At 40.0% G+C, this 23,812-nt stretch overlaps 1 protein-coding gene across 1 annotated transcript in view; it reads right to left on the bottom strand.

Annotated features, from left to right (window-relative positions):
* Positions 1-167: 167 nt before the first annotated feature.
* Positions 168-23,812, bottom strand: part of LOC133616398 (desmoplakin-B-like) — a 58,742-nt gene continuing 35,097 nt past the window's right edge. Inside the window, exons 17-24 of the mRNA XM_061975596.2 lie at positions 21,010-21,148; positions 19,205-19,398; positions 16,125-16,287; positions 15,939-16,022; positions 13,096-13,203; positions 12,880-12,978; positions 9,965-10,462; positions 168-6,839 (exon numbers count right to left, since the gene is read on the bottom strand). Of these exons, the coding sequence (XP_061831580.2) occupies positions 630-6,839; positions 9,965-10,462; positions 12,880-12,978; positions 13,096-13,203; positions 15,939-16,022; positions 16,125-16,287; positions 19,205-19,398; positions 21,010-21,148 (7,495 nt within the window). The 3' untranslated portion in view covers positions 168-629. The remainder of the gene's footprint in view (positions 6,840-9,964; positions 10,463-12,879; positions 12,979-13,095; positions 13,204-15,938; positions 16,023-16,124; positions 16,288-19,204; positions 19,399-21,009; positions 21,149-23,812) is intronic.

Raw genomic sequence — 23,812 nt, 5'->3', positions numbered from 1 at the left:
TCAACCATGCAATTGTGCTTTTACTTACTGTTAATCTGTGGACAATGTGTGAATGTGTTGGTCCTTAATTTTTATCAACAACATGCCGACAAACTGGAGATTGAATATAACCACTGGCTATAATCTTACATATTTACATTTTAAAATGTGTGTTAATATGTTACTAATAGTATATTACTATGTAAAAAGTGACATCCAGTAACTCTCAAAGAAAAAAGAAGGTTAAAGCTTTTATTTTGAGTTACTTAGAAAGTGTTACAGAACTTAAACTTGCATGAAACCAAGCAAACTGAGATATACCATTAAACTTCACAGCCACACAGAAAAAAAAAAAAAAAAAGAAGCAGAACAAATCCAAACACTGTATAACTGTTACCAAAGCCTAAAATCTAAAATTAGGAAATTTCTACTGAAATACAAGAAGTGCATGCAAAATTACAACATGACAGACATTTCTTGGCCCACTTTGTGTTAACCTCAGACACCCATCACATGCAAATTTAAAACATCAATCTTGCGTCTCTTCTTTTGCAGAATATCATTAGGTTACGTTTCTATTGACCTCAATCAAAGTACTTATCAGGGATTCAGATTCACTAACAATGATATAGACTATAGATGCAGTCATTCTATTTTTGGTTCTTTTCCGATCTGGTGGTGAGGCTGGTGAGCCTGGTATGACTGTGATGACTGGTCACTACGGAAGTGGGGGAGCCTAAATCCAAACTGCTCCTTCGGGAACTACGTTGTGAGCCAGTACGAGAACCTGTGCTGGATTCTGGGGCAGAGGCAAAATTGTAAGGACTGCTTATTCCTCTGGAGGAGACAGATGATGCTTGTAGCATTTTCACCCCAGTGGACTCCTCTACCAGACAATTTTCAAGTGCCTCCTGATAGGAAATTTTCAGTTTGCTCTTGGGGCATGTTAGAATTTTTGTGTGGTGACTGATGTCTTGGAGCTTTGTAGCAGTGCTACCATTGATCCAGCCAATTTTCAGAGCATCTGCAATAGTCCTTCTACAGCCAAGTTCTGGGTCATAAAGCCCTCCTGTTACAAACTGAAACTCCATAAACCTCTGGCCTGCCTCATAAGGTACCCACATCTCCTTAATGGCTTCAGCAACAGACATTTTAGTGCCAGTTTTTACATCTTCAAAGCCAAAAAATGCTTTCTGGGCTGGCTTGAGTTTAGTAGCCATATCATCATTAATTATACCTAGGCGAGAAGCTTCTTGGATGCCGAGGCGATGGCCATTTGCTGGATTTATAATTCCCCCAGTGCAGGACTGGGCCTCGAGTAGTCTCAGGCCAGTAATGTTATCCACAAGACCACGTTTAATTGCCTCTGTGATAGATATTTTTTCTAAAGTCTCAGTATCAAATATGGCACCCACAGGATCCCTTTCACTAACACTTTCAACAGGAGAGGCCAGTGTGATCGAAACACTTGACATTTGCTTCACGGTGTTAGTCGAATCTTGAGCAACACTTTTAGTTGCAGAGCTTTGCTCTTGAATAGTAGGTGGTATTGTGGGGGTCATCTTTGACAGAGAAACCGCATTTCTTGATACCGTTGAGGATGAGGACATGGAAGATGGAACTAACGCATTTGTTGGGGGCAATATGTTATGCTCAGTCTTTTCAATGATAAAATCTGCAAACTGTGTTAAAGTGATGGTACGTGACTGGTATCGATGAAAGACTGAGTGGTCAATGACTCCTTTCTCAAGCAGTTCATTGATGTCATACTCTCTTCCTGTCTTCCTGTCAATGATAACAAATCGTTTGGCACCATCTGGAGAAGTGATGGTGATCTCTTCCCACTCACATTCCTGCTGAGACAGCTCCATGAAGGTAGTATAGTCAATGTATCCTTTATTGTATGCTTCACGAACAGTCATCTCTTTATTAGTCTCTGGGTCCACAATAACTATTCTCCTCTCTCTTGTGGTGTTTTTTACTGATGCATCCTGTTTTATTTTGTCTGCAATTGGCAAAACAATCAAACCAGTCTTCTTATCAGTAATGCAGCGTTTCTTAAGCTCAGTATAGGTTAAGTTTTCCTCTGTGTTTGGGTCAATAAAGCCCTTAGCATCCACATCCTGATCAGACAGGATCTTTTTCATTTTGTCATCAATGTACCCTCTGAGGTGGGCCACATTCAGATCAATTCGATGGCTGTGTTCAGGATCAATGATACCGCCACTTGCAATCTGGGCCTCTAACATACGGATGCCGTGTGCTTTTTCAACAAGACCCACCTCTATTGCCTGGAAGAGGGAGATAACCTTATTTGTACCAGATCGTTTATAACCAGTTACAGCTTTTTCTGCCAAAAGCATTTTGTCCTTGAACTCTGGCCCAAACAATCCTTTGTTGTAAGCATCACTAACAGTCAGGTGAGTGTTGTTGACTGGATCAACTACAAAACCAGTGGCAGCCTGGGCTTCAAGAAGCTCCAGAGTAGTCCCATGTTCCATCAGTCCATCTTTCATGGCTTTATAAAATGTCATCACCTTATCACTGGCTTCGTCATATACTCCTGCTATGCAGGTGGACAGTCCCAAGTAGGAGCGCAGGCGGTACTCAATGTCCTGAATTCTCAATCTGCCTTCTTTCAATTCTTCAATATCAGATGGTTCCAGAAGTTGTGCATGCAGTAGATCTATCACAGATACCTTGTCTCTAAGCCCCTGGACAGTTTTTGGCTTTTTGGGTTCTGGGAGAAGCAAAAGCCCTGTGCCTTGGTCTTTCCTACATTTTTCTTTCAAAGACAAATAACTAATTTTCAGTTGAGTGTCTGGATCCAGAAAGCATTCAGGATACTGACCGAGTGCCTCGTATAGGTCTGCATCTATCAGACTCCGATCCATAGCAATGTCTCTAGGTAAGTATACACTTAGGGTCGGATCTAAAATACCTCCTGTGCACTCTTGAACTTGAAGTATGCGTAGAGCTGTGTCTTTGTCAATCAGTCCCTTTTTCATCGCCTGACCAGCTGACAGGAGCCTGGAAGTATTTGGGTCTCTATAACCTATGGCAGCAGCTTCAGCAGCAAACAACTTTGATTCATCTTCCTTACTGACTAGTCCTCTGGTACATGCTTCCTTTACAGTCATTTTCTGATTAGTCCGGGGGTCAATCATGTGCCCTGTGGCTGCCTGTGCCTCAAGCAGCAAGTCAGCACTGTCAGCAGACATAATATTTTCTTTTTTTGCCTGTGTAAAGGAAATATTTTTGGATGATCCAGCTGCAACCCCAGCAATTAAACCAGTACCTTTAAGGAAAACATTTTTCTCCGCAGACACCTCAGGAACAGTTCTCTCACCCATGATTAGTTGATTTAATGTTAGTTTGTCCAAGATTCCACAGTCAAACAACTGTTTTGCTGTGATAGTCTTGCGCACACCATCAAAAATCAATTTGGAGGGATCAATTTTTTCTGAAATTGGCAACATTTTAAGACCAGTGTGAAGCTCTGTCTCACATCGTTGGTTTAAAACCCCATAACTAACATCAAGCTCAGGGTCTGGATTAAGGTAGTATGCAGGACACTGATTTAGAGCATGGCAAAGGTCTGCATCTATTAGGTTGCGCTTGATTGCCATGTCCATAGGCAAAAATACACTGAGCCCAGGGTCAAGTATGCCTCCCACACACTCTTGGGCCTGCAAAAATCGTAAACCAGTTTTCCTGTCAATAAGTCCATTTTTAATGGCCTCATACACTGACAAAGGTTTGGTCATACTTGGATCCTTATAGCCCACAGCAGCAGCTTCTGCAACCAACAATTTGTCTTTGTACTTTATATCCACAACTCCTCTGGCACACGCCTCCTCAACTGTCAATTTCTGGTAGGTGCTGGGATCTATTATATACCCGGTGGCTGCCTGGGCTTCCAGTAGCAAATCGGCAGTTTCTGGGGACAGAAGACTATGTTTTTTGGCCTCTAACAAAGACATGTTTCCTTTATGTCCAGCTACCCCAGCAATGGGTCCATTTCCCTTCAGATAGACATTTTTTTTAGCAGACACCTCAGAGACTGTCTTTTCCCCTCTCACTAAATGGTCTAAGGTAGACTTATCAATGACTCCACAATCAAACAATTGCTTTGCTGAGACTGGCTTGCGTACCCCATCAAACATCAATTCAGAAGGGTCTTTTCTCCCCACAACTGGCAAAATGATCAAACCAGTATCGAACTGTGTTTTGCATTTCTTCTTTAAAGCCTCATAGCAGACGTCACACTCAGTGTCTGGGTCGAGGTAACATGCTGTACTCTGATTTAGCGCCTTACAAAGGTCTTTATCCAAAAGGTTGCGTTTCAATGCTATGTCTTTGGGGAAGAACACACTGATATTGGGATCTATAAACCCCCCAGCAGACTCCTGGGCCTGCAACAGACGAAGTCCAGTTTTGCTGTCAATTATTCCTCTGTTCATGGCTCCAAAGACAGAAAGAGATTCTGATGTACTCGGATCCCGATAGCCCACAGCGGCAGATTCTGCTGCCAGAAGTCGATCTTTATCTCTTCTGTCCACCACTCCTTTGGCACATGCCTCCTCTACTGTAAACCTCTGGTTGGCTCTAGGGTCAATAATATGGCCGGTTGCTGCTTGGGCATCAAGCAGTAAATCTGCACAATCTTGGGAAATCAGCAACTGTTTTTTGGCCTCTGATAAAGACATTATGCCTAAAGATCCAACTGCTACACCAGCAATAGATCCTAACCCTTTTAAAAATACTCGCTTTTCATCTGAAACTTGGGGAACAGTTTTCTCTCCCTTTGTTAATTTGGTAAACAAATGCTTGTCCAATATTCCACAATCATGCAACTGATGTGCTGTGACTGGTTTACGTACACCATCAAAAATTAGTTTGGATGGGTCTTTCCTCTCGGTAATCGGCAACAGTAGCAAACCTGTGTGAGCCTCTGTTTTGCATCTTTTTCTCAAATCTCCGTAACTGACATCCTGTTCATTTTCTGCGTCAAGATAACACTTTGGATTCTGGTTCAGAATATTACAGACATTTACATCTAAAATGTTACGGCTGATAGCAATGTCTTTGGGAAGGAACACACTGAGATTGGGATCTAGTATCCCGCCAACACACTCTTGGGCTTGCAACAGGCGCATTCCCATTTTTTTGTCAATAAGTCCCTTTTTCATGGCTTCATAGACTGAAAGTGGATGGCCTGCACTGGCATCCTTGTAGCCAACAGCAGCAGCCTGTGCTGCTAAGAGTCTTTCACGATCATTTGTGTCTACAACTCTAGCAGCAACTGCCTCCTCTACTGTCAACTTTGTATTGGTTATGGGGTCAATGACATGGCCAGTGGCAGCTTGGGCTTCCAGTAGCAAATCAGCACAATCATGAGAAAGAAGATTGTGTCTTTTGGCCTCTGACAAAGACATTTTGCCTTTAATTCCAGCTATAATTCCAGCAATGGGACCAGTTCCCTTGAGATTAATGTGTTTGTCGATGGACACCTCTTGGACAGTTGTCTTCCCCTTTTCAAGGTCTTTAAATGTTGACTTGTCTAAAATACCACAACCTAGCAACTGCATGGCAGTCACTGGTTTCCGCAGAGCATCAAAGACAATTTTAGACGGGTCTAGTTTCCTAAGTACTGAAAGAAGAAGCATGCCTGTGTGTGGATCTACCTTACATTTCCTTTTCAATGCAAAATAAGTTACACTAGTCTCACTGTCTGGGTCTGAGTAAAGCTCAGGCTTTTGATTCAGTATGCAGTACATATCATTGTCAATCAGTTTCCTCTCAATAGCTGTATCTTTAGGAAGGAACACACTGAGTGTGGGATCTAGTATGCCACCGACAGACTCCTGAGCTTGTAACAGGCGCAGTGTTGTTGTTTTGTCAACCAGGCCCTTCTTCATTGCCTGAAATACTGAAAGGGGTTTGTTCGTGGCAGATCCTCTGTATCCAACCACTACTGCTTCTGTTGCTTTTAACCTTTGTCGATCCTCTTCATCAATTATACCTTGATGACATGCTTCTTCAACTGTCAACTTTTGATTTGTTCTGGGATCAATGATGTGGCCTGTCGCTGCCTGTGCATCTAGGAGTAGGTCAACCACATGTGCTGGTAAGAGGCCCTCTTTCTTTGCTTCAGTGAGAGTTATTTTATAGGGGAAACCAGAAATAGATCTGTCACCTTCTGGATTTTCAATGATAACTCCTGCAATTGGGCCTGTCCCTTTTAGAATAACCTTTTTATCAAGAGACACTTCATGGACAGTCATTTGCCCTTTAATGAGCTGGTTAAAAGTTGATTGATCCAAAGCACCACAATCAAGCAATTGTGCTGCTGTGACTGGTTTACGGATACCATCAAAAATCACAGTGGAAGGATCCAATGTCGGGGGTTCTCTAGCTTTCGTTAGCTCATCCTGCATGGTTTGTCTGACAACAGTCAACTCAGTGAGTTCTTTTTGGAGGATTAACAGTTTTCTTTTATATGTTTCCTCAATGTCACTAAGTTCCCTCAGCAGCCGCTGTATCTCACTTTTCAAAGTATTATTTTCCTTCTCCACATGCTGTTTGTCTGCATCATATTGCCTAGCAAGATTTTGCTTAGTTTCATATTGTTCCTTCCAGTAACTTAAATCTCGTTTTACCCTGTCATTCTCCTCCTGTAGACGGTGCTTATTTTGAAGCTCTGACTCATGAGACATCCTAATACGTCTGAGGTCCTCCCCTTGACTTTGGAGGTCATTTTTTTCAGTCTCTGCCAACTGGAGTTTTAGCAACAGAGCATCTCTCTCTTTCACTACCTCACCATACTGGGACTGGAGCAATTGCATCGTGGTTGATATCTGTAGAAAGTGAGAATTAAAAAAAAGGATAATCATTATAGTCCATTCAGAAACATGTTTATGGATATTCAGAAATTAGTTTTCACAAAAATGTCAATCATGTTATACTTGGGGGAACTGAAAGAGGATAGGATACGGTTTAATGAAGTATTCCAGCATGTTGAAAATTCCAAACTTCAAATAAACAATTATTGAGCTTGCTTTATGTTGAGCATGTTGAATACATGTTATCCTTTCAAAATGTGCAAACTCAAATCTTTGAAGAAATGTATTTAAAAGAAATAATAGCTATAATAGCCAATAATAGCTATATTGTGGACAGTGTTTTAAATTGTAATTTCATCACAAATACATACATTCTACATGAAATAACCATTTTTTGTATCATTCAAAAGGGGAATAAAAATGATTTGTAATACATGTAATCTCTATACCCAGGGCTCATGGTGAAAAACAAATAACATATTTACAATCAGCGAAAGTCACCAAATTTAATATTTGCCAGTGTAATGAAAGCATTATCTTGGCCCATGGTTGGCCCAAATACCATTTGCTTTGTTTGCTATATACAATGTACTGTATGTAATGTAAAATAATAATAGAGTAATTTATTTCATGTCTCAAATTAAGAAAAAAATCCAGATATGTTCGAGTATACTTCATTAAAAGAAATAAATTGATTTGGGGAATTGATGGGTCTCTGGGCAAGGGAAAAATCAAGCAAAAAGTGCAGACCAGATATTTTCAATAGAGTGGTATAATTAGAGAAAAGTGTAAATACTATAGGTCAGCTAACATTAAGACACAGAACACTTTAATGAAAACAAGTCATGCAGTACATTTCCAGCTGTGATTCTAAAATTTAGAATGCTGTGTAAAATAAAGCAAAACTCTTATACTTGTATCAGTAACCAAATATTAAATTTGCACGCAGTCGTTCCAGGACCAAATAAAAATACAATAAGTCTGAATTTAATGCCTGCAACATTAGTATAAACAAATCGGACAATGTAGAATATGACAACCCAAAAACAAATGTGTAATCAAAGATGACCATATAACAGTACATCCCACCAGGTGTCCTCCAATCATTGCTGTCCAAATATTGTAGTTTGCTCCTGTACAACAGCACTGCATCAAAGTCTGAGCTGCTACTAATATTTAGTGTAACTCCTGTTAAAGAAATATGTGTATTTTTATTCTGTCAAGTTAAGCAGGAAATATTTATATTTAAGACAAGAAAAACAAAAATGTGCACTTAATTCCTACTATACTTTTTTTTTGGAGCAATATCAATGACTTGCAGTTCAGTAAAACATTTAGAAAACGTGACTCTGACTACAAAACTGCATTTGTATCCAAATATTATGGTATTTTCTTAAAGCAAATTTGATTACAGATTAAGAGTGTGATTAATCATATAGTATATACAGTATCTATATTTCTATACAGTATATAAATATACTATCTATACACATCTCTCAATTGTGTCAATTATGGTGCAGTACAGTTGTTTACTTCTGTAAACTGCAGTACTCCCAAAATAACATTTTTAAAATAACAAAGAATGTGGTACAGGCAAAAGATTCAGAGAGCACCTATGTTTTTTACACCATGTAGACAGCATACCAATATTTTAGAAAAATCTCAAGAAAATGTAAAGTGAGAAACAACTATAGAGAAAAATTAATGTTCATGCCAAAAAGGGATATTTTTCAGCAACAGCAATGACTAACTATGACTATGATCTGGAAAGACGGGAGCAGGCTGGAATTAGGTTCCAGGCATCGATGTACCTCAGTAGTTTGCATTTGTATTTCCGTTGTCTTCAATTTGAGGTTTTCCCTCTCCAAGGAGAGCTCTGAGACATGGTTGCAGTAGTCAACATTGCTGCGCTCACTGGCCTGCAGCTGCAGCTCCAGGGCAGTAATTCGGAAAGAGAGCTCATCGTCACTTTCCTGTTTAAATCTCAGAACTTTATCTTTATCATGTTGAGTTGTCCTCAGCTCATTCTCTAGCCTTAGCATCTCGTTACTTAAGGTGTCAGTATTCTCTTTTAGAGTTTGAAGCTCACTATAGCTTTCATTCAAAGCTTTACTCTTCTCTGCTATTATTCCGTGCAGAGTCTTGTTTTTTTGGTTCACCTCTTTAACTTTTGCCTGCTCTTGGTAGAGTTGTTGCTGCAGGGCTTTCCACTCACTGCTCAGTTGTGACAACTGTTCTGCAGAAGTCTTGCTTTGTTTCAAGCTTCGCTCTAGCTCGTCTTGCAGCATGAGACACTGTTTTTCGCCTCTCCTTTCCGATGTGATGGCTTGCTCTTGGCTCTGGCGTAATGCGGTAATGGTGCAAGAGTATTCTCTCACAGCCATGGAAGTATTTTCTAATTCTGTCTCTATCTGCCTTCTTTTGGACACTTCCTCTTGGTTAACTGTTCTTAAATTGTCTAACTGGATCTCTAAGCCATCTCTCACAGCTTGAAGGTCCTTTATGCGGCCCTGCAACCGACTTAGGGATTCTTCTACTCTACCCTGTTGCCTGTTCTCTCTCTCCAGCGTCAAACACACATTCTGAAGGTCTGCCTCCCTTTCCCTTAGTTCGGTCACAGCCTTTGCTGAACTAGTTAGCTCTGCCTTAAGTTTGGTCAAAGTCTGTTCAAGCACATCTTGTCCTTCTTCTGTGGTTTTCCTTCTACGGACCTCCTCCTCCAGATTATAGGTGACATAGGTTAACTGCTCAGTCTTCTCCTCTAGCTCCTGTCTAACTACAGCGAGTTCCTCCTTGTACTTGCATCTTTCCTCTTCTCTGTGCTTCATCAGGACCTCCATCTCTATTTCCAGTTCTCTTCTCTTGTGCCCCTCTTCTATGGCTATTGAGCACTGTCGATGAGCTTCTTCCTCTGCTTTCTTCTTTAGTTCATCTGCCTGGTTGATGGACATCTTTATCCTCCTGAGCTCCTCCTCCGTATTTATCCTTTCTGCCACCATCCTGTCCAATTGCACCTGAAGCTGCAGTGTATCATCCACCCTCTGGGCCGAAAGCCTTTGGATTTTAGTATGACTGACATGCATCTGAGATTCATAATTCAACATTAATTTATTGATTTCTGCACTGCATTGGCTTCTTACCTTTAAAATCTCCTTCTGTAGATCTGCACCCCTTGACGTTTCCGCTGCTAGTTTCTGCCGCAACTGTTCAATCTCATGATCTTTGTTTGCCATACTATTCTCCACTTCCACTTTGGACCAGCTGACATTCTCTAGCTCTGTATGCCTCTTCTTCAGCACTGAGTCATACTCTTGTTTTTGTTGTGAATAACGCTCCTCGGCTAATTTCCTCCTTCTCCTTTCTTCCTCCAGCAAGAAGTTCAGACGTGTCACCTGATCACTAAGATCTGCCAGCTGATTCTGAGTGGTGTCTAAGCTGTCTTTTGTGTCGCTGCACTGCAGAGCAGTAGTTCGCTTTATCTCCTCTACTGACAGCAGTTTTTCATTTGATTGGGAGAGCTCAAGCTGATAGCGGGACACAGCATCTTCCAGGGATTTGTTCTTGGCATTGCGGTCTTGGATATCCTCCCTCAACATACAAAGTTCTTCCTCTAAAAGGTCAATCCGAGTACTACGAATCTGGAAGCAAGAGGGGTACAAGATCAATGCAAAGTTTATTTCAAAGGAGAACTGCACTTTTTGGGGAATTTTGCCTATTGTTCACAATCATTATGAAAGACATGACAACAGATGGATTCTAAATATTAAATAAACGTAAATAAAAGTCTGCTGACAGCAGAGCCAGTGGGGGCTCCCCTATTCCACCCATAATATCTGATAAATAACCATTCAAAAAGCACCAACAATACTCCATTTACATTTCGTAACTTGCATATTAAAGACCTACTGAAATGCGATTTTCTTATGTAAACGGGGATAGCAGGTCCATTCTATGTGTCATACTTGATCATTTCGCAATATTGCCATATTTTTGCTGAAAGGATTTAGTAGAGAACATCGACGATAAAGTTTGCGACTTTTGGTCGCTGATAAAAAAGCCTTGCCTGTACCGGAAGTAGCAGACGATATGCGCGTGACGTCACAGGTTGTGGAGCTACTCACATCCGCACATTGTTTACAATCATGGCCACCAGCAGCAAGAGCGATTCGGACCGAGAAAGCGACGATTTCCCCATTAATTTGAGCGAGGATGAAAGATTGGTGGATGAGGAAAGTGAGAGTGAAGGACTAGAGGGCAGTGGGAGCAATTCAGATAGGGAAGATGCTGTGAGAGGCGGGTGGGACTTGATATTCAGCTAGGAATGACTAAAACAGTGAATAAACTTAAGACATATATATATACTCTATTAGCCACAACACAACCAGGCTTATATTTAATATGCCACAAATTAATCCCGCATAACAAACACCTTCCCCCCCCCGTCCATATAACCCGCCAATACAACTCAAACACCTGCACAACACACTCAATCCCACAGCCCAAAGTACCGCTCACCTCCCCAAAGTTCATACAGCACATATATTTCCCCAAAGTCCCCAAAGTTACGTACGTGACATGCACATAGCGGCACGCACGTACGGACAGGCGATCAAATGTTTGGAAGCCGCAGCTGCATGCGTGCTCACGGTACCGCGTCTGCATATCCAACTCAAAGTCCTCCTTGTAAGAGTCTCTGTTGTCCCAGTTCTCCACAGGCCAAAGGTAAAGCTTGACTGTCATCTTTCGGGAATGTAAACAATGAAACACCGGCTTTGCTATCCGGCACAACAGTCAGGGGGTGCATTCTACGGCGGGGGTGCGTTATCCGGCACAACACCTGCCGCAATACACCGCTTCCCACCTACAGCTTTCTTCTTTGCTGTCTCCATTGTTCATTAAACAAATTGCAAAAGATTCACCAACACAGATGTCCAGAATACTGTGGAATTTTGCGATGAAAACAGATGACTTAATAGCTGGCCACCATGCTGTCCCAAAATGTCCTCTACAATCCGTGACGTCACGCGCAGGCGTCATCATACCGAGACGTTTTCAGCAGGATATTTCGCACGGAATTTAAAATTGCACTTTAGTAAGCTAACCCGGCCGTATTGGCATGTGTTGCAATGTTAAGATTTCATCATTGATATATAAACTATCAGACTGCGTGGTCGGTAGTAGTGGGTTTCAGTAGGCCTTTAACCAAGTATTTGTGATATTAATAAAATGAGCGCTAACGCAGACAAACTATTTATAGCGACGCTGTGATCACCTCCTGTGTACTGATGTTTACGTCATCAACTTATCAGCTGCTTCCTCGCTTCCCTGGTTTCTGTAAGTTTATTGTAGGTCATAAATCATGCATCTCACCTGGACAGAAGGTGGCTGTCCCGACAAGTTGGGACACGTTGACAGCCATTTAGGACGTCGAACTGGCGAGGACGACACGAAAAGCACTTACCCCCGCCCCCACCCCGTTTCTTCTCGAGGATTATGAGGCATTTTTCATCTAAATGGGAATATATGAACATCCTAGCAGTCGGCATCCTAATGACAGCGGACCTTATACAGTAAGTGTTGTTCTATTAAGTTTGTTGGCACTCATAAAGTCTGCAGTGAGCAGAAATCAGTGATGAAGAAAAACAAAAACAAGCGTTGTGATGCACTTTTGGCATTAAAGCGCCACATATGCTTAAAATGATCAAAATAGGAAAATATTAAATGCTATCATAAATGTGCTCATTGCTACAATACATATATACTTACATCATGTATATAAACCCAATTGGAGGTGTTTGGATGTTTTTTAGGGGCTCTATCGGCAGAATTGAATGGCTCCCATAAACTCGATTTCAAGCAGACTTTTGATTGCATTTAATTAATATTTAGAATGCATTTAAAAGAATTAATCCGTCGTAATGTCTTTCATAAGGATTGTGAACGATAGGCACAATTACAAAAAAGTGCAGTTCCCATTGAAGAAAGTTGTGTTTTTTCATTTAAAAATCATGTAATCATGAAGTCTCTACAAATTCACACATCCATTCTTCAGTACCTTTAGCTCCTCCATGTTTTTGAGGAGCTCTCCCAGGAATTTCAAGTAGCCGTCAGACAAAGTAAGTAACTCCAAATAACGGGTCTGCAGTTGAGTCGCCTGGGGAAAAAGAATACAGTGATGACCTAATTGCTTTCCCTTGTATTGAATTTAAAATTAGTTTTTAAAAGTCTTTAAATCTGATTTTACAATGACATTTGGACATGTCCATTTTACCTCATGAGTAAGATCCATTGATGGTGACCTTAGCATCGTCTTCTTGATGGGGATGTTAAGCAAAGTCTCTAAACCAGAGGCGTAACATGCAAGGTCTGTTTCATATTCCTGTAAAACCATATTTTAATTAATTTAAACACAAATACTCCCATGGTGTCATTGACTTTGGCTTTAAGCAGGGTTTACATAATTATATAGCAGCATATTAAGTATTCAGCCAAAATCAGTCTTCAGTCATTTGTGGTAAAATAAATCACATATTAATCAAGAGACCAGTGGTGTAAACGAACAGATAGGATGTAGCAGTATAGTGGTATTGATATGATAGTGAATCAACCTAAGTAAGAGTGCCTCAACTTAAGAGTGGTTTGAGGGAAAAAAAGCTGTCTCCCAACTTGGGAAATTGTGTTAGATGTAAATATAAACGGAATACAATGATTTGCAAATTCTTTTCAACCCATATTCAGTTGAATATGCTACAAAGACAACATATTTGATGTTCAAACTGATAAACTTTTTTGCAAATAATCATTAACTTTAGAATTTGATGCCAGCAACATGTGACAAAGAAGTTGGGAAAGGTGGCAATAAATACTGATAAAGTTGAGGAATGCTCATCAAACACTTATTTGGAACATCTCACAAGTGAACAGGTAAATTGGGAACAGGTGGGTGCCATGATTGGGTATAAAATTAGATTCCAAGAAATGCTCAGTCATTCACAAACAAGGATGGGGCGAGGGTCACCACTTTGTCAACAAATGGGTGAGCAAATTGTTGAACAGTTTAAGAAAAACCTTTCTCAACCAGCTATTGCAAGGAATTTAGGGATTTCACCATCTACGGTCCGTAATATCATCACAGGGTTCAGAGAATCTGGAGAAATCACTGCACGTAAGCAGCTAAGCCCGTGACCTTCGATCCCTCAGGCTGTACTGCATCAACAAGCGACATCAGTGTGTAAAGGATATCACCCCGTGGGCTCAGGAACACTTCAGAAACCCACTGTCAGTAACTACAGTTGGTCGCTACATCTGTAAGTGCAAGTTAAAACTCTCCTATGCAAGGCAAAAACTGTTTATCAACTCCCAGAAATGCCGTCGGCTTCGCTGGGCCTGAGCTCATCTAAGATGGACTGATACAAAGTGGAAAAGTGTTCTGTGGTCTGACTAGTCCACATTTCAAATAGTTTTTGGAAACTGTGGACGTTGTGTCCTCCGGACCAAAGAGGAAAAGAACCATCCGGATTGTTATAGGCGCAAAGTTGAAAAGCCAGCATCTGTGATGGTATGGGGGTGTATTAGTGCCCAAGACATGGGTAACTTACACATCTGTGAAGGCGCCATTAATTCTGAAAGGTACATACAAGTTTTGGAGCAACATATGTTGCCATCCAAGCAACGTTACCATGGACGCCCCTGCTTATTTCAGCAAGACAATGCCAAGCCACGTGTTACATCAACATGGCTTCATAGTAAAAGAGTGCGGGTACTCGACTGGCCCGCCTGTAGTCCAGACTTGTCCCCCATTGAAAATGTGTGGCTTATTTTGAAGCCTAAAATACCACAACGGGGACCCCCGGACTGTTGAACAACTTAAGCTGTACATCAAGCAAGAATGGGAAAGAATTCCACCTGAGAAGCTTAAAAAATGTGTCTCCTCAGTTCCCAAACGTTTACTGAGTGTTGTTAAAAGGAAAGGCCATGTAACACAGTGGTAAACATGCCCTTTCTCAACTACTTTGGCACGTGTTGCAGCCATGAAATTCTAAGTTAATTATTATTTGCAAAAAAAAAATAAAGTTTATGAGTTTGAACATCAAATATGTTGTCTTTGTAGTGCATTCAATTGAATATGGGTTGAAAAGGATTTGCAAATAATTTTATTCCGTTTATATTTACATCTAACACAATTTCCCAACTCATATGGAAACGGGATTTGTAATTGTGATGCTTTAAGTTGAAAGCAAAAAGTTGAATCACAACCATCTATGTGATAGCTAATATCACAGTTGATATGATCTGAGGTGTTCTTACTCACTAGCATTAGCATATAACTAAATATGGATACAATTTTGTCTTTCCAACCATGGAAAGGAAACAAGTGAGCGTGAAGGACAGTGCTGTTGGGACTGTTCCTGTCTCTGGCCATGCTGCAGAGACAGGCCCGGCAGACGATAGCGTGGAGCGCCGCAGAAGCCACTGCCATGAATGTGGTTAATGTTTTTGTTTTGATTTGTTGCTTATCTATAATCGAATGTGAGCAATTTGTTTTATGCTTTGCTATGTTTTTGGTTTTTCGTTGTGTTTTACTTTTGTAGCTTTATGTACAAATGGGGCTGATGAAGTGGCAGCTGGTTGTTTCAGCTCTGAACTCCTTTAATGTCCTTTAATGTCCTTTGCGTTTTTTACCTTATGTTTTAATTTCTCCATTGTGGCATAAATCAAGTCTATCCTATCCCATCTTTGTGATGCCCCCCAAAGAAATGTCAACCAGGGCTTTAGACATGGGCCCATTTGGCCCACATCTAAAACTGCCGCTGGCTGTTGGTTTCCCTTATAGATCATTTTGAGTCTTCATGTTTTATTTATCCTAGGAATTATGTCGGTTTTTGTCATTCCATGACCCTGCTGTGTACGTGCATGATGTGATTGTACACTCTTAGAGCTTAAAAGTATTTTCAAGAACACATGTAAATACATTTTGACAATCATATTGCTAAAACCATCTCAAAGTCTTTCAGTTCTGCGTTCATATAATAAATACATAATATTGGATCGCTACCACTTTAAAAGAGATAGAAGAAAGCATGTTCTAGTAATGAGAAGTGTTTGGCTCTTTACCTTGATGGAGTTCACACAGGCATCACTGTCTTTCAGTACACTTTCTACTGTTGACCTTTCTGCTTTAATATCTGCATTCAGGGCCTTAATAAAATCAAACAACATATATACAAGAGGTTAGAGGTGTGGCCCCACACGGCAAAAACACCATCACACTAAGAACATATTTCATTCAGGTTGTGAAACCTTCTCGTTCTTTATATGGTCCTTCAGAACTTCCACAGTCTGTATTTTCGTCGTTCGCAGGATGTCTTGCTTTTTGCGAGTGTTGTCAATCCAGTCACTAAGGGAGGGACTTGTTTGCTTGTAGTGCTCCAGCTGAGGCAGATACCGCTGCAAATCCTGGAGTCTAACAAAGAGAGATGTACAAGGGTTATATATATATATATATATATATATATATATATATATATATATATATATATATATATATATATATATATATATATATATGTTGTGTAAATCGTTAATAAAAACAGAATACAATGATTTGCAAATCCTGTTCAACTTATATTCAATTGAATAGAATGCAAAGACAAGATACTTAATGTTCGAACTGAAAAATGTTATTTTTTGCAAATATTAGCTCATTTGAAATTTGATGCCTGCAACATGTTTAAAAAAAGCTGGCACAAGTGGCAAAAAAGACTGAGAAAGTTGAGGAATGCTCATCAAACACTTATTTGGAACATCCCACAGGTGGGTGCCATGACTGGGTATAAAAGCAGCTTCCATGAAATGATCAGTCATTCACAAACAAGGATGGGGCGAGGGTCACCACTTTGTGAACAAATGTGTGAGCAAATTGTCGAACTGTTTAAGAACAACATTTCTCAACCAGCTACTGCAAGGAATTTAGGGATTTCGCCATCTACGGTCCGTAATATTATCAAAAGGTTCAGAGAATCTGGAGAAATCACGGCAAGGCCGAAAAGCAACATTGAATGCCCATGACCTTCGATCCATCAGGCGGTACTGCATCAAAAAGCGACATCAGTGTGTAAAGGATATCACCACACGGGGTCAGTAACACTTCAGAAAACCACTTTCAGTAACTACAGTTTGTCGCTACATCTGTAAGTGCAAGTTAAAACTCTACTATGCAAAGCGAAAGCCATTTATCAACAACACCCAGAAACGCCGCCGGCTTCGCTGGGCCTGAGCTCATCTAAGATGGACTGATGCAAAGTGGAAAAGTGTTCTGTGGTCTGACTAGTCCACATTTCAAATTGTTTTTGGAAACTGTGGACGTCGTTTCCTCCGGACCAAAGAGGAGAAGAACCATCTGGATTGTTCTAGGTGCAAAGTTCAAAAGTCAGCATCTGTGATGGTATGGGTGTGTATTAATGCCCAAGGCATGGGTAAATTACACATCTATGAAGGCACCATTAATGCTGAAAGGTACATGCAGGTTTTGGAGCAACATATGTTGCCATCCAAGCAACGTTATCATGGACACCCCTGCTTATTTCAGCAAGACAATGCCAAGCCACGTGTTACAACAGCAAATCATTGTATTTTGTTTTTATTTAGGATTTACACAACATGCCAACTTCACTGGTTTTGGGTTGTTTTGTACATAAGAAAAATGAGCTCGTACTGTACTTTTTCACCTGGCAGCATATTTTTTATATTCAGTAACTCAGTTACCGTTACTACATGATGCGTTACTGCGTTATTTTACGTTACTTTTGATGTAGTATCGGCTAGAAACAGAAGCGCTGCGGTGTCGTTCTTCTGAATCTTCCTCTGTCACAAGCCGGAGAGAAGAAATGAGGCGCGCTCTGGGTGTGTGTGTGTGGGTGTGGGGAGGGGAGGCACACACGTGATACGCGGTTTGATATAGGAAACAAAAAAAAAAAAGTTGTTGTCACGTTCAGTCCACACACAGCGTGGTCATGGCGAGCGCAGTAACGGAGGAGCTTGAACGCCCCGCGCCATTGAATCGGTGTGTTTATAGGTGCAGACTCGGTTGTGCAAAACGAGGGTTTTAAACACATGCTGAACGTGCTTGAGCCACGTTACGACATCCCGTCGCGCACCCACTTCAGCGATAAGATTGTGCCAGATCTTTATGAGCAGGAGAAGAAAAAAGTTGTGAATGAACTATCCCGAGCATCATCTGTTGCGCTCATGACAGACGGCTGGACGTCCAGGGGAACTATAAGCGCTCACTTCATCACAGCAGACTGGGAGATGAGAAGACACGCCCCCTCTACGAGAGTCACCTTGCGCAGGTACTGACACAAGCAGTGGAGGAATGGAAGATAAAGATATCCCAGTCACACGTGACAATGCCAAAAATCAAATAATTACAGTGAATGAGGCAGGACTGGGACCACAGATGGGTGCTTTGCACATGCAGTGAATTTGGCATCACAGAAGGGAATCTCAGTCAATAGGATGGAGTGCCTCCTTGGGAGGATCAGGAAGGAGGTTTCCTACTTCCACCCAAGCACAACAGCTGCTCATGTGCTTAAGACAAAGCAAGAAATGCTAAAGCTGCCTAATCATAAGCTCATACATGATGTCCCAACAAGGTGGAACTCCACTTATGGTATGTTGGAGCAGCAGGCAGCTATATACTCTGCATTGACCCACAACACCCTGAAGACAAATGTCACCCTGTCTGATGATGATGTGAGAGTGGCAGATGAGGTCCTCCAGGTGCTTAAACCCCTCAAAAGTGTTACATCTCTACTGAGCACTAAAACTTCACCATCTGTGTCAATGATCCTGCCACTGAAAACAAGGATTCTACAATCCATGGCTCCAAGTGTGGAAGACAGCAGCATCACTCCAGATGTCAGGCTTAATGTGCCTTCTTATGTTGCACTTTAACTTGTTTTTTATTAATGGTCATTGGTCCAAGTTTAAAGAAAGGAGGAATGCCTTTTTATGTTGCACTGTTTTTCATTAATTATGTTAAAAGGGAAATAAAAATGCATGTCAAGTTGATCAACATATTGTATTATTCTCCAGTGCAATAACAGTACTGAAATGAAGGCTAAAAGAGCATTAATGGGAGCTTAAAAAAAAAGAAGAAAAAAAGAAGTAACTAAATAGTTACTTTTCACAGTAACGCATTACTTTTTGGTGTAAGTAACTGAGTTAGTAACTGAGTTACTTTTGAAATAAAGTAACTAGTAACTGTAACTAGTTACTGGTTTTCAGTAACTAACCCAACACTGTTGACTACAGTGGCTAATGTTTTCATAGTCAAATCTACCATGTTCAATTTCCAAATAATATTTGGGACTCAATACCTGTTGTCCATCTGTGTCTGTATTCGTTTCCAGCGATCTGACAGCAGGTCCACCTGCTCGGCATATTTGGACAGCATAATGTCACACCTGTGGAAGGGCCCACCCACTTCATCATTCCAGCGCTTTGCGTTGGCCAGTTCTGCCTCCATGGAGGCCAAAACATCAATCTTCTGATCCAACTCTTCCCTGTTACTCTGTACACAACAAGAACATTATGAAATGAATCATATGATTAAGTGGAAGTCTGCATTTTATGAAGGTGTCGTATGGAGGTTAATTTGTGTCTTCATACGAAAGTTGTTGTTTTGTCAGTGAATTTGCGTAATTAATTTTTTTGCTTTACTGTTAATTAGAGATGTCCGATAATATCGGCCTGCCGATATTATCGGCCGATAAATGCGTTAAAATGTAATATCGGAAATTATCGGTATCGTTTTTTTTAATTATCGGTATCGTTTTTTATTTTTTTATTTTTATTTTTTTTTTTTTTATTAAATCAACATAAAAAACACAAGATACACTTACAATTAGTGCACCAACCCAAAAAACCTCCCTCCCCCATTTACACTCATTCACACTCATTCACACAAAAGGGTTGTTTCTTTCTGTTATTAATATTCTGGTTCCTACATTATATATCAATATATATCAATACAGTCTGCAAGGGATACAGTCCGTAAGCACACATGATTGTGCGTGCTGCTGGTCCACTAATAGTACTAACCTTTAACAGTTAATTTGACTCATTTTCATTCATTACTAGTTTCTTTGTAACTGTTTTTATATTGTTTTACTTTCTTTTTTATTCAAGAAAATGTTTTTAATTTATTGATCTTATTTTATTATTTTTTTTAAAAAGTACCTTATCTTCACCATACCTGGTTGTCCAAATTAGGCATTATAATGTGTTAGTTCCACCACTGCATATATCGGTTGATATCGGTATCGGTTGATATCGGTAATTAAAGAGTTGGACAATATCGGAATATCGGATATCAGCAAAAAGCCATTATCGGACATCCCTACTGTTAATATCTGCTGACTTTCTCTTTTAACATGTTATATCTACACTTCTGTTAAAATGTAATAATCACTTACTCTTCTGTTGTTTGATACTTTACATTAGTTTTGGATGATACCACAAATTTAGGTATCGATCCCATACCAAGTAGTTACAGGATTATACATTGGTCATATTCAAAGTCCTCATGTGTCCAGGGACATATTTCCTGAGTTTATAAACATAATATACATTTTTTTTAAACTAAAGATGTTGGGATGCCAAACAATATCGATGTAATTATAGTAGTATCGACGTACTACCTATTATGGAAATGAACCATAATGGACCAGACCGTCGTCAAGTCATCATTTACTGAAGGGCCGACTTTCCGACTTTTGGACACTGTGAACAAAATCCTGCCTTTTAATGTAAAATTTGGTACACTTTGTTTTTAAATCATATAGTTTTGGGTTTGTATTGCTTTTCTATTTTATTTACCGGTACTTACACGTTAGTAGAATAAATATGACCGGTTAATATTGTCAGTTCCATGGTATCACTATAAAACATATACTGTACCAGATTTGTATAAACTACCGGTACCCTGAAATGTGAAATGTGATGGAAACACAAACCACACGGGTCTACAAGAACCTAGAGTTCCAGGAACTAAAGGTTCCAGGAATCTATAGTTTCAGGAACTCAAAGTTGTTGAACTTTTGGTGGAAAAGGGCTCACTGTGTAACAGAAGACTTAATGAAATGGTCCTAACAGCACAATATACGTAGTTTTCAGTCCATACCTTAAGAGTCCTCATGTAGTCGTTTACATCTCTTGGCAAAAGAGAGGTCGTCTCATGCTCAGTCAATCTTGCCTCATGAACTTTAACTATATCTTCAGTCCGTGCCATACTTTGAAGCAAGTCTCGGAGAGCTTCCAGCCTGATAAGAAAACAACAAGTTGGATTTAATGAAAGAGAAGGGACTCATTACTCTATGAAACCCAATGTGTATCTCATTGAAGAATATAGTCGTCGTCTATCTATATTTTGTAAGTTAGCATAGTGTCATCACCATTGATAGCTCAGTTTTTCTTCTAATATTCACTGAGATTGGATCAGACCAAAACCTTTTCACGCTGTGGATTGGCTTTGTTTATTAGTGGGCTGCCAAAGTAGACAAACTGAGGTTGCTGTAGCATTTAGGACAGTATTGTACCTAGTGTTGTCCCGGTACCAATATTTTAGTACCGGTACCGGTACCAAAATGTATTTCGATACTTTTCGGTACTTTTCTAAATAAGGGGGACCACAAAAAAATTGCATTATTGGCTTTATTTTAACAAAAAAATCTTACGGTACATTAAAAATATGTTTCTTATTGCAATCGAAGAACAATTTTGTCCTTAAATAAAATAGTGAACATACGAGACAACTTGTCTTTTATTAGTAAGTAAACAAACAAAGGCTCCTAATTAGTCTCCTGATGTATGCAGTAACATATTGTGTCATTTCTCATTGTATTTTGTCAAAACTATGAAGGACAAGCTGTAAAAATGTATTATTAATTCACTTGTTCATTTACTGTTAATATCTGGTTATTTTCCGTTTTAACATGTTCTATGTACACTTCTGTTAAAATGTAAAATACACTTATTCTTCTGTTGTTTGGATACTTTACATTAGTTTTGGATGATACCACAAATGTATGTATCGATCCGATACCAAGTAGTTACATGATCATACATTGGTCATATTTAAAGTCCTCATGTCCGGTGCTTTTCAAATGGAGTATAGTACTGTTTTTGTTTCATTAGTACCGCGATACTATGCCAGTACCAGTATAACGTACATCCCTAGTTGCACCTAAGCCAGTGTACCGCCAACATCCATTTTAGATTGGATACTACTTATAGTTGCTGAAAGTTTAGCACCCATGGCCGTTTCTACAAAGAAATACTGAGAGAAAACAACAACATGTGAGGTCCCTTGCCAAATCGGACTTTAAAGTTTACTTAGTGTTGTCTCGGTACCAATATTTTAGTACCGGTACCAAAATGTATTTCGATACTTTTCGGTACTTTTCTAAATAAAGAGGACCACAAAAAATTGCAATATTGGCTTTATTTTAACAAAAAAATCTTACGGTACATTAAAAATATGTTTCTTATTGCAATCGAAGAACAATTTTGTCCTTAAATAAAATAGTCAACATACGAGACAACTTGTCTTTTATTAGTAAGTAAACAAACAAAGGCTCCTGACGTATGCAGTAACATATTGTGTCATTTCTCATTCTATTTTGTCAAAATTATGAGGGACAAGCTGTAAAAATGGATTATTAATCCACTTGTTCATTTACTGTTAATATCTGGTTATTTTCCGTTTTAACATGTTCTATCTACACTTCTGTTAAAATGTAAAATACACTTATTCTTCTGTTGTTTGGATACTTTACATTAGTTTTGGATGATACCACAAATGTATGTATCGATCGGATACCAAGTAGTTACAGGATCATACAAACAAACGTACATTGGTCATATTCAAAGTCCTCATGTGTCCAGGGACCTATTTCCTGAATTTATAAACATAATATGAATTTAAAAAAAAGGAAAACAGATTTTGTTACGATAAAAAAATATCGATGTAATCATAGTAGTATCGACCAAATACGCTATTGTACTTGTTATCATTACAGTGGATGTCAGGTGTAGATCCACCCATGGCATTTGTTTACATTCAGGGTGCTAGCTGGCTGTTAGCGGTTAGCTATCGTATCCTCCGACGGTGCGTAGTGAAGCATGTTTAGCTATTCCTCGTCCTGCAGGGATGATACTTGTAAGAAATGTACTTTATTTGTCGCCATGGAGGCGAGGATTAGTGATTTAGAAGTAGCTAAAACACTGCCGACTGCGAATGGATGTACGCTGCTAGCTAGCTAGCCATGTCTTAAAGCACCTCTTCCTGAGGGCGTTTCAGTGTTATAATTTCAGCTTTATCTTTAGTTTTTAGGCCAAAATACGTCCATTCTCCCTTTTCTGTCTACGCACTGTGTCTGCTTGTAAGTACTCCGTGATTGTGCGCTGTCAAACATGCTCGTCTGCTCGCAAAACCAGCAATGTCACGTACGTGACGACGCGCCGGTGCTTTTCAAACAGAGTTTAGTACTGTTTTTGTTCATTAGTACCGCGATACTATACCAGTACCGGTATACCGTACAACTAGAGATGTCCGATAATATCGGCCTGCCAATATTATCGGCCGATAAATGCTTTAAAATGTAATATCGGAAATTATCGGTATCGGTTTCAACCTCCCGATTTTCCCGTGAGACTCCCGGATTTCAGTGCCCCTCCCAAAAATCTCCCGGGGCAACCATTCTCCCAATTTCCACCCGGACAACATTATTGTGGGCGTGCCTTAAAGGCACTGCGTTTAGCGTCCTCTACATCCTGTCGTCACGTCCACTTTTCCTCCATACAAACAGCGTGCCGGCCCAGTCACATAATATATGCGGCTTTAACACACACACAAGGGAATGCATGCATACTTGGTCAACAGCCATACAGGTCACACTGAGGGTGGCCGTATAAACAACTTTAAC

The sequence above is a fragment of the Nerophis lumbriciformis genome, linkage group LG14 (assembly GCF_033978685.3).
Source record: "Nerophis lumbriciformis linkage group LG14, RoL_Nlum_v2.1, whole genome shotgun sequence".
Taxonomy (NCBI): Eukaryota; Metazoa; Chordata; class Actinopteri; order Syngnathiformes; family Syngnathidae; genus Nerophis; species Nerophis lumbriciformis.
This window is presented reverse-complemented; position numbering and strand designations above follow the sequence as displayed.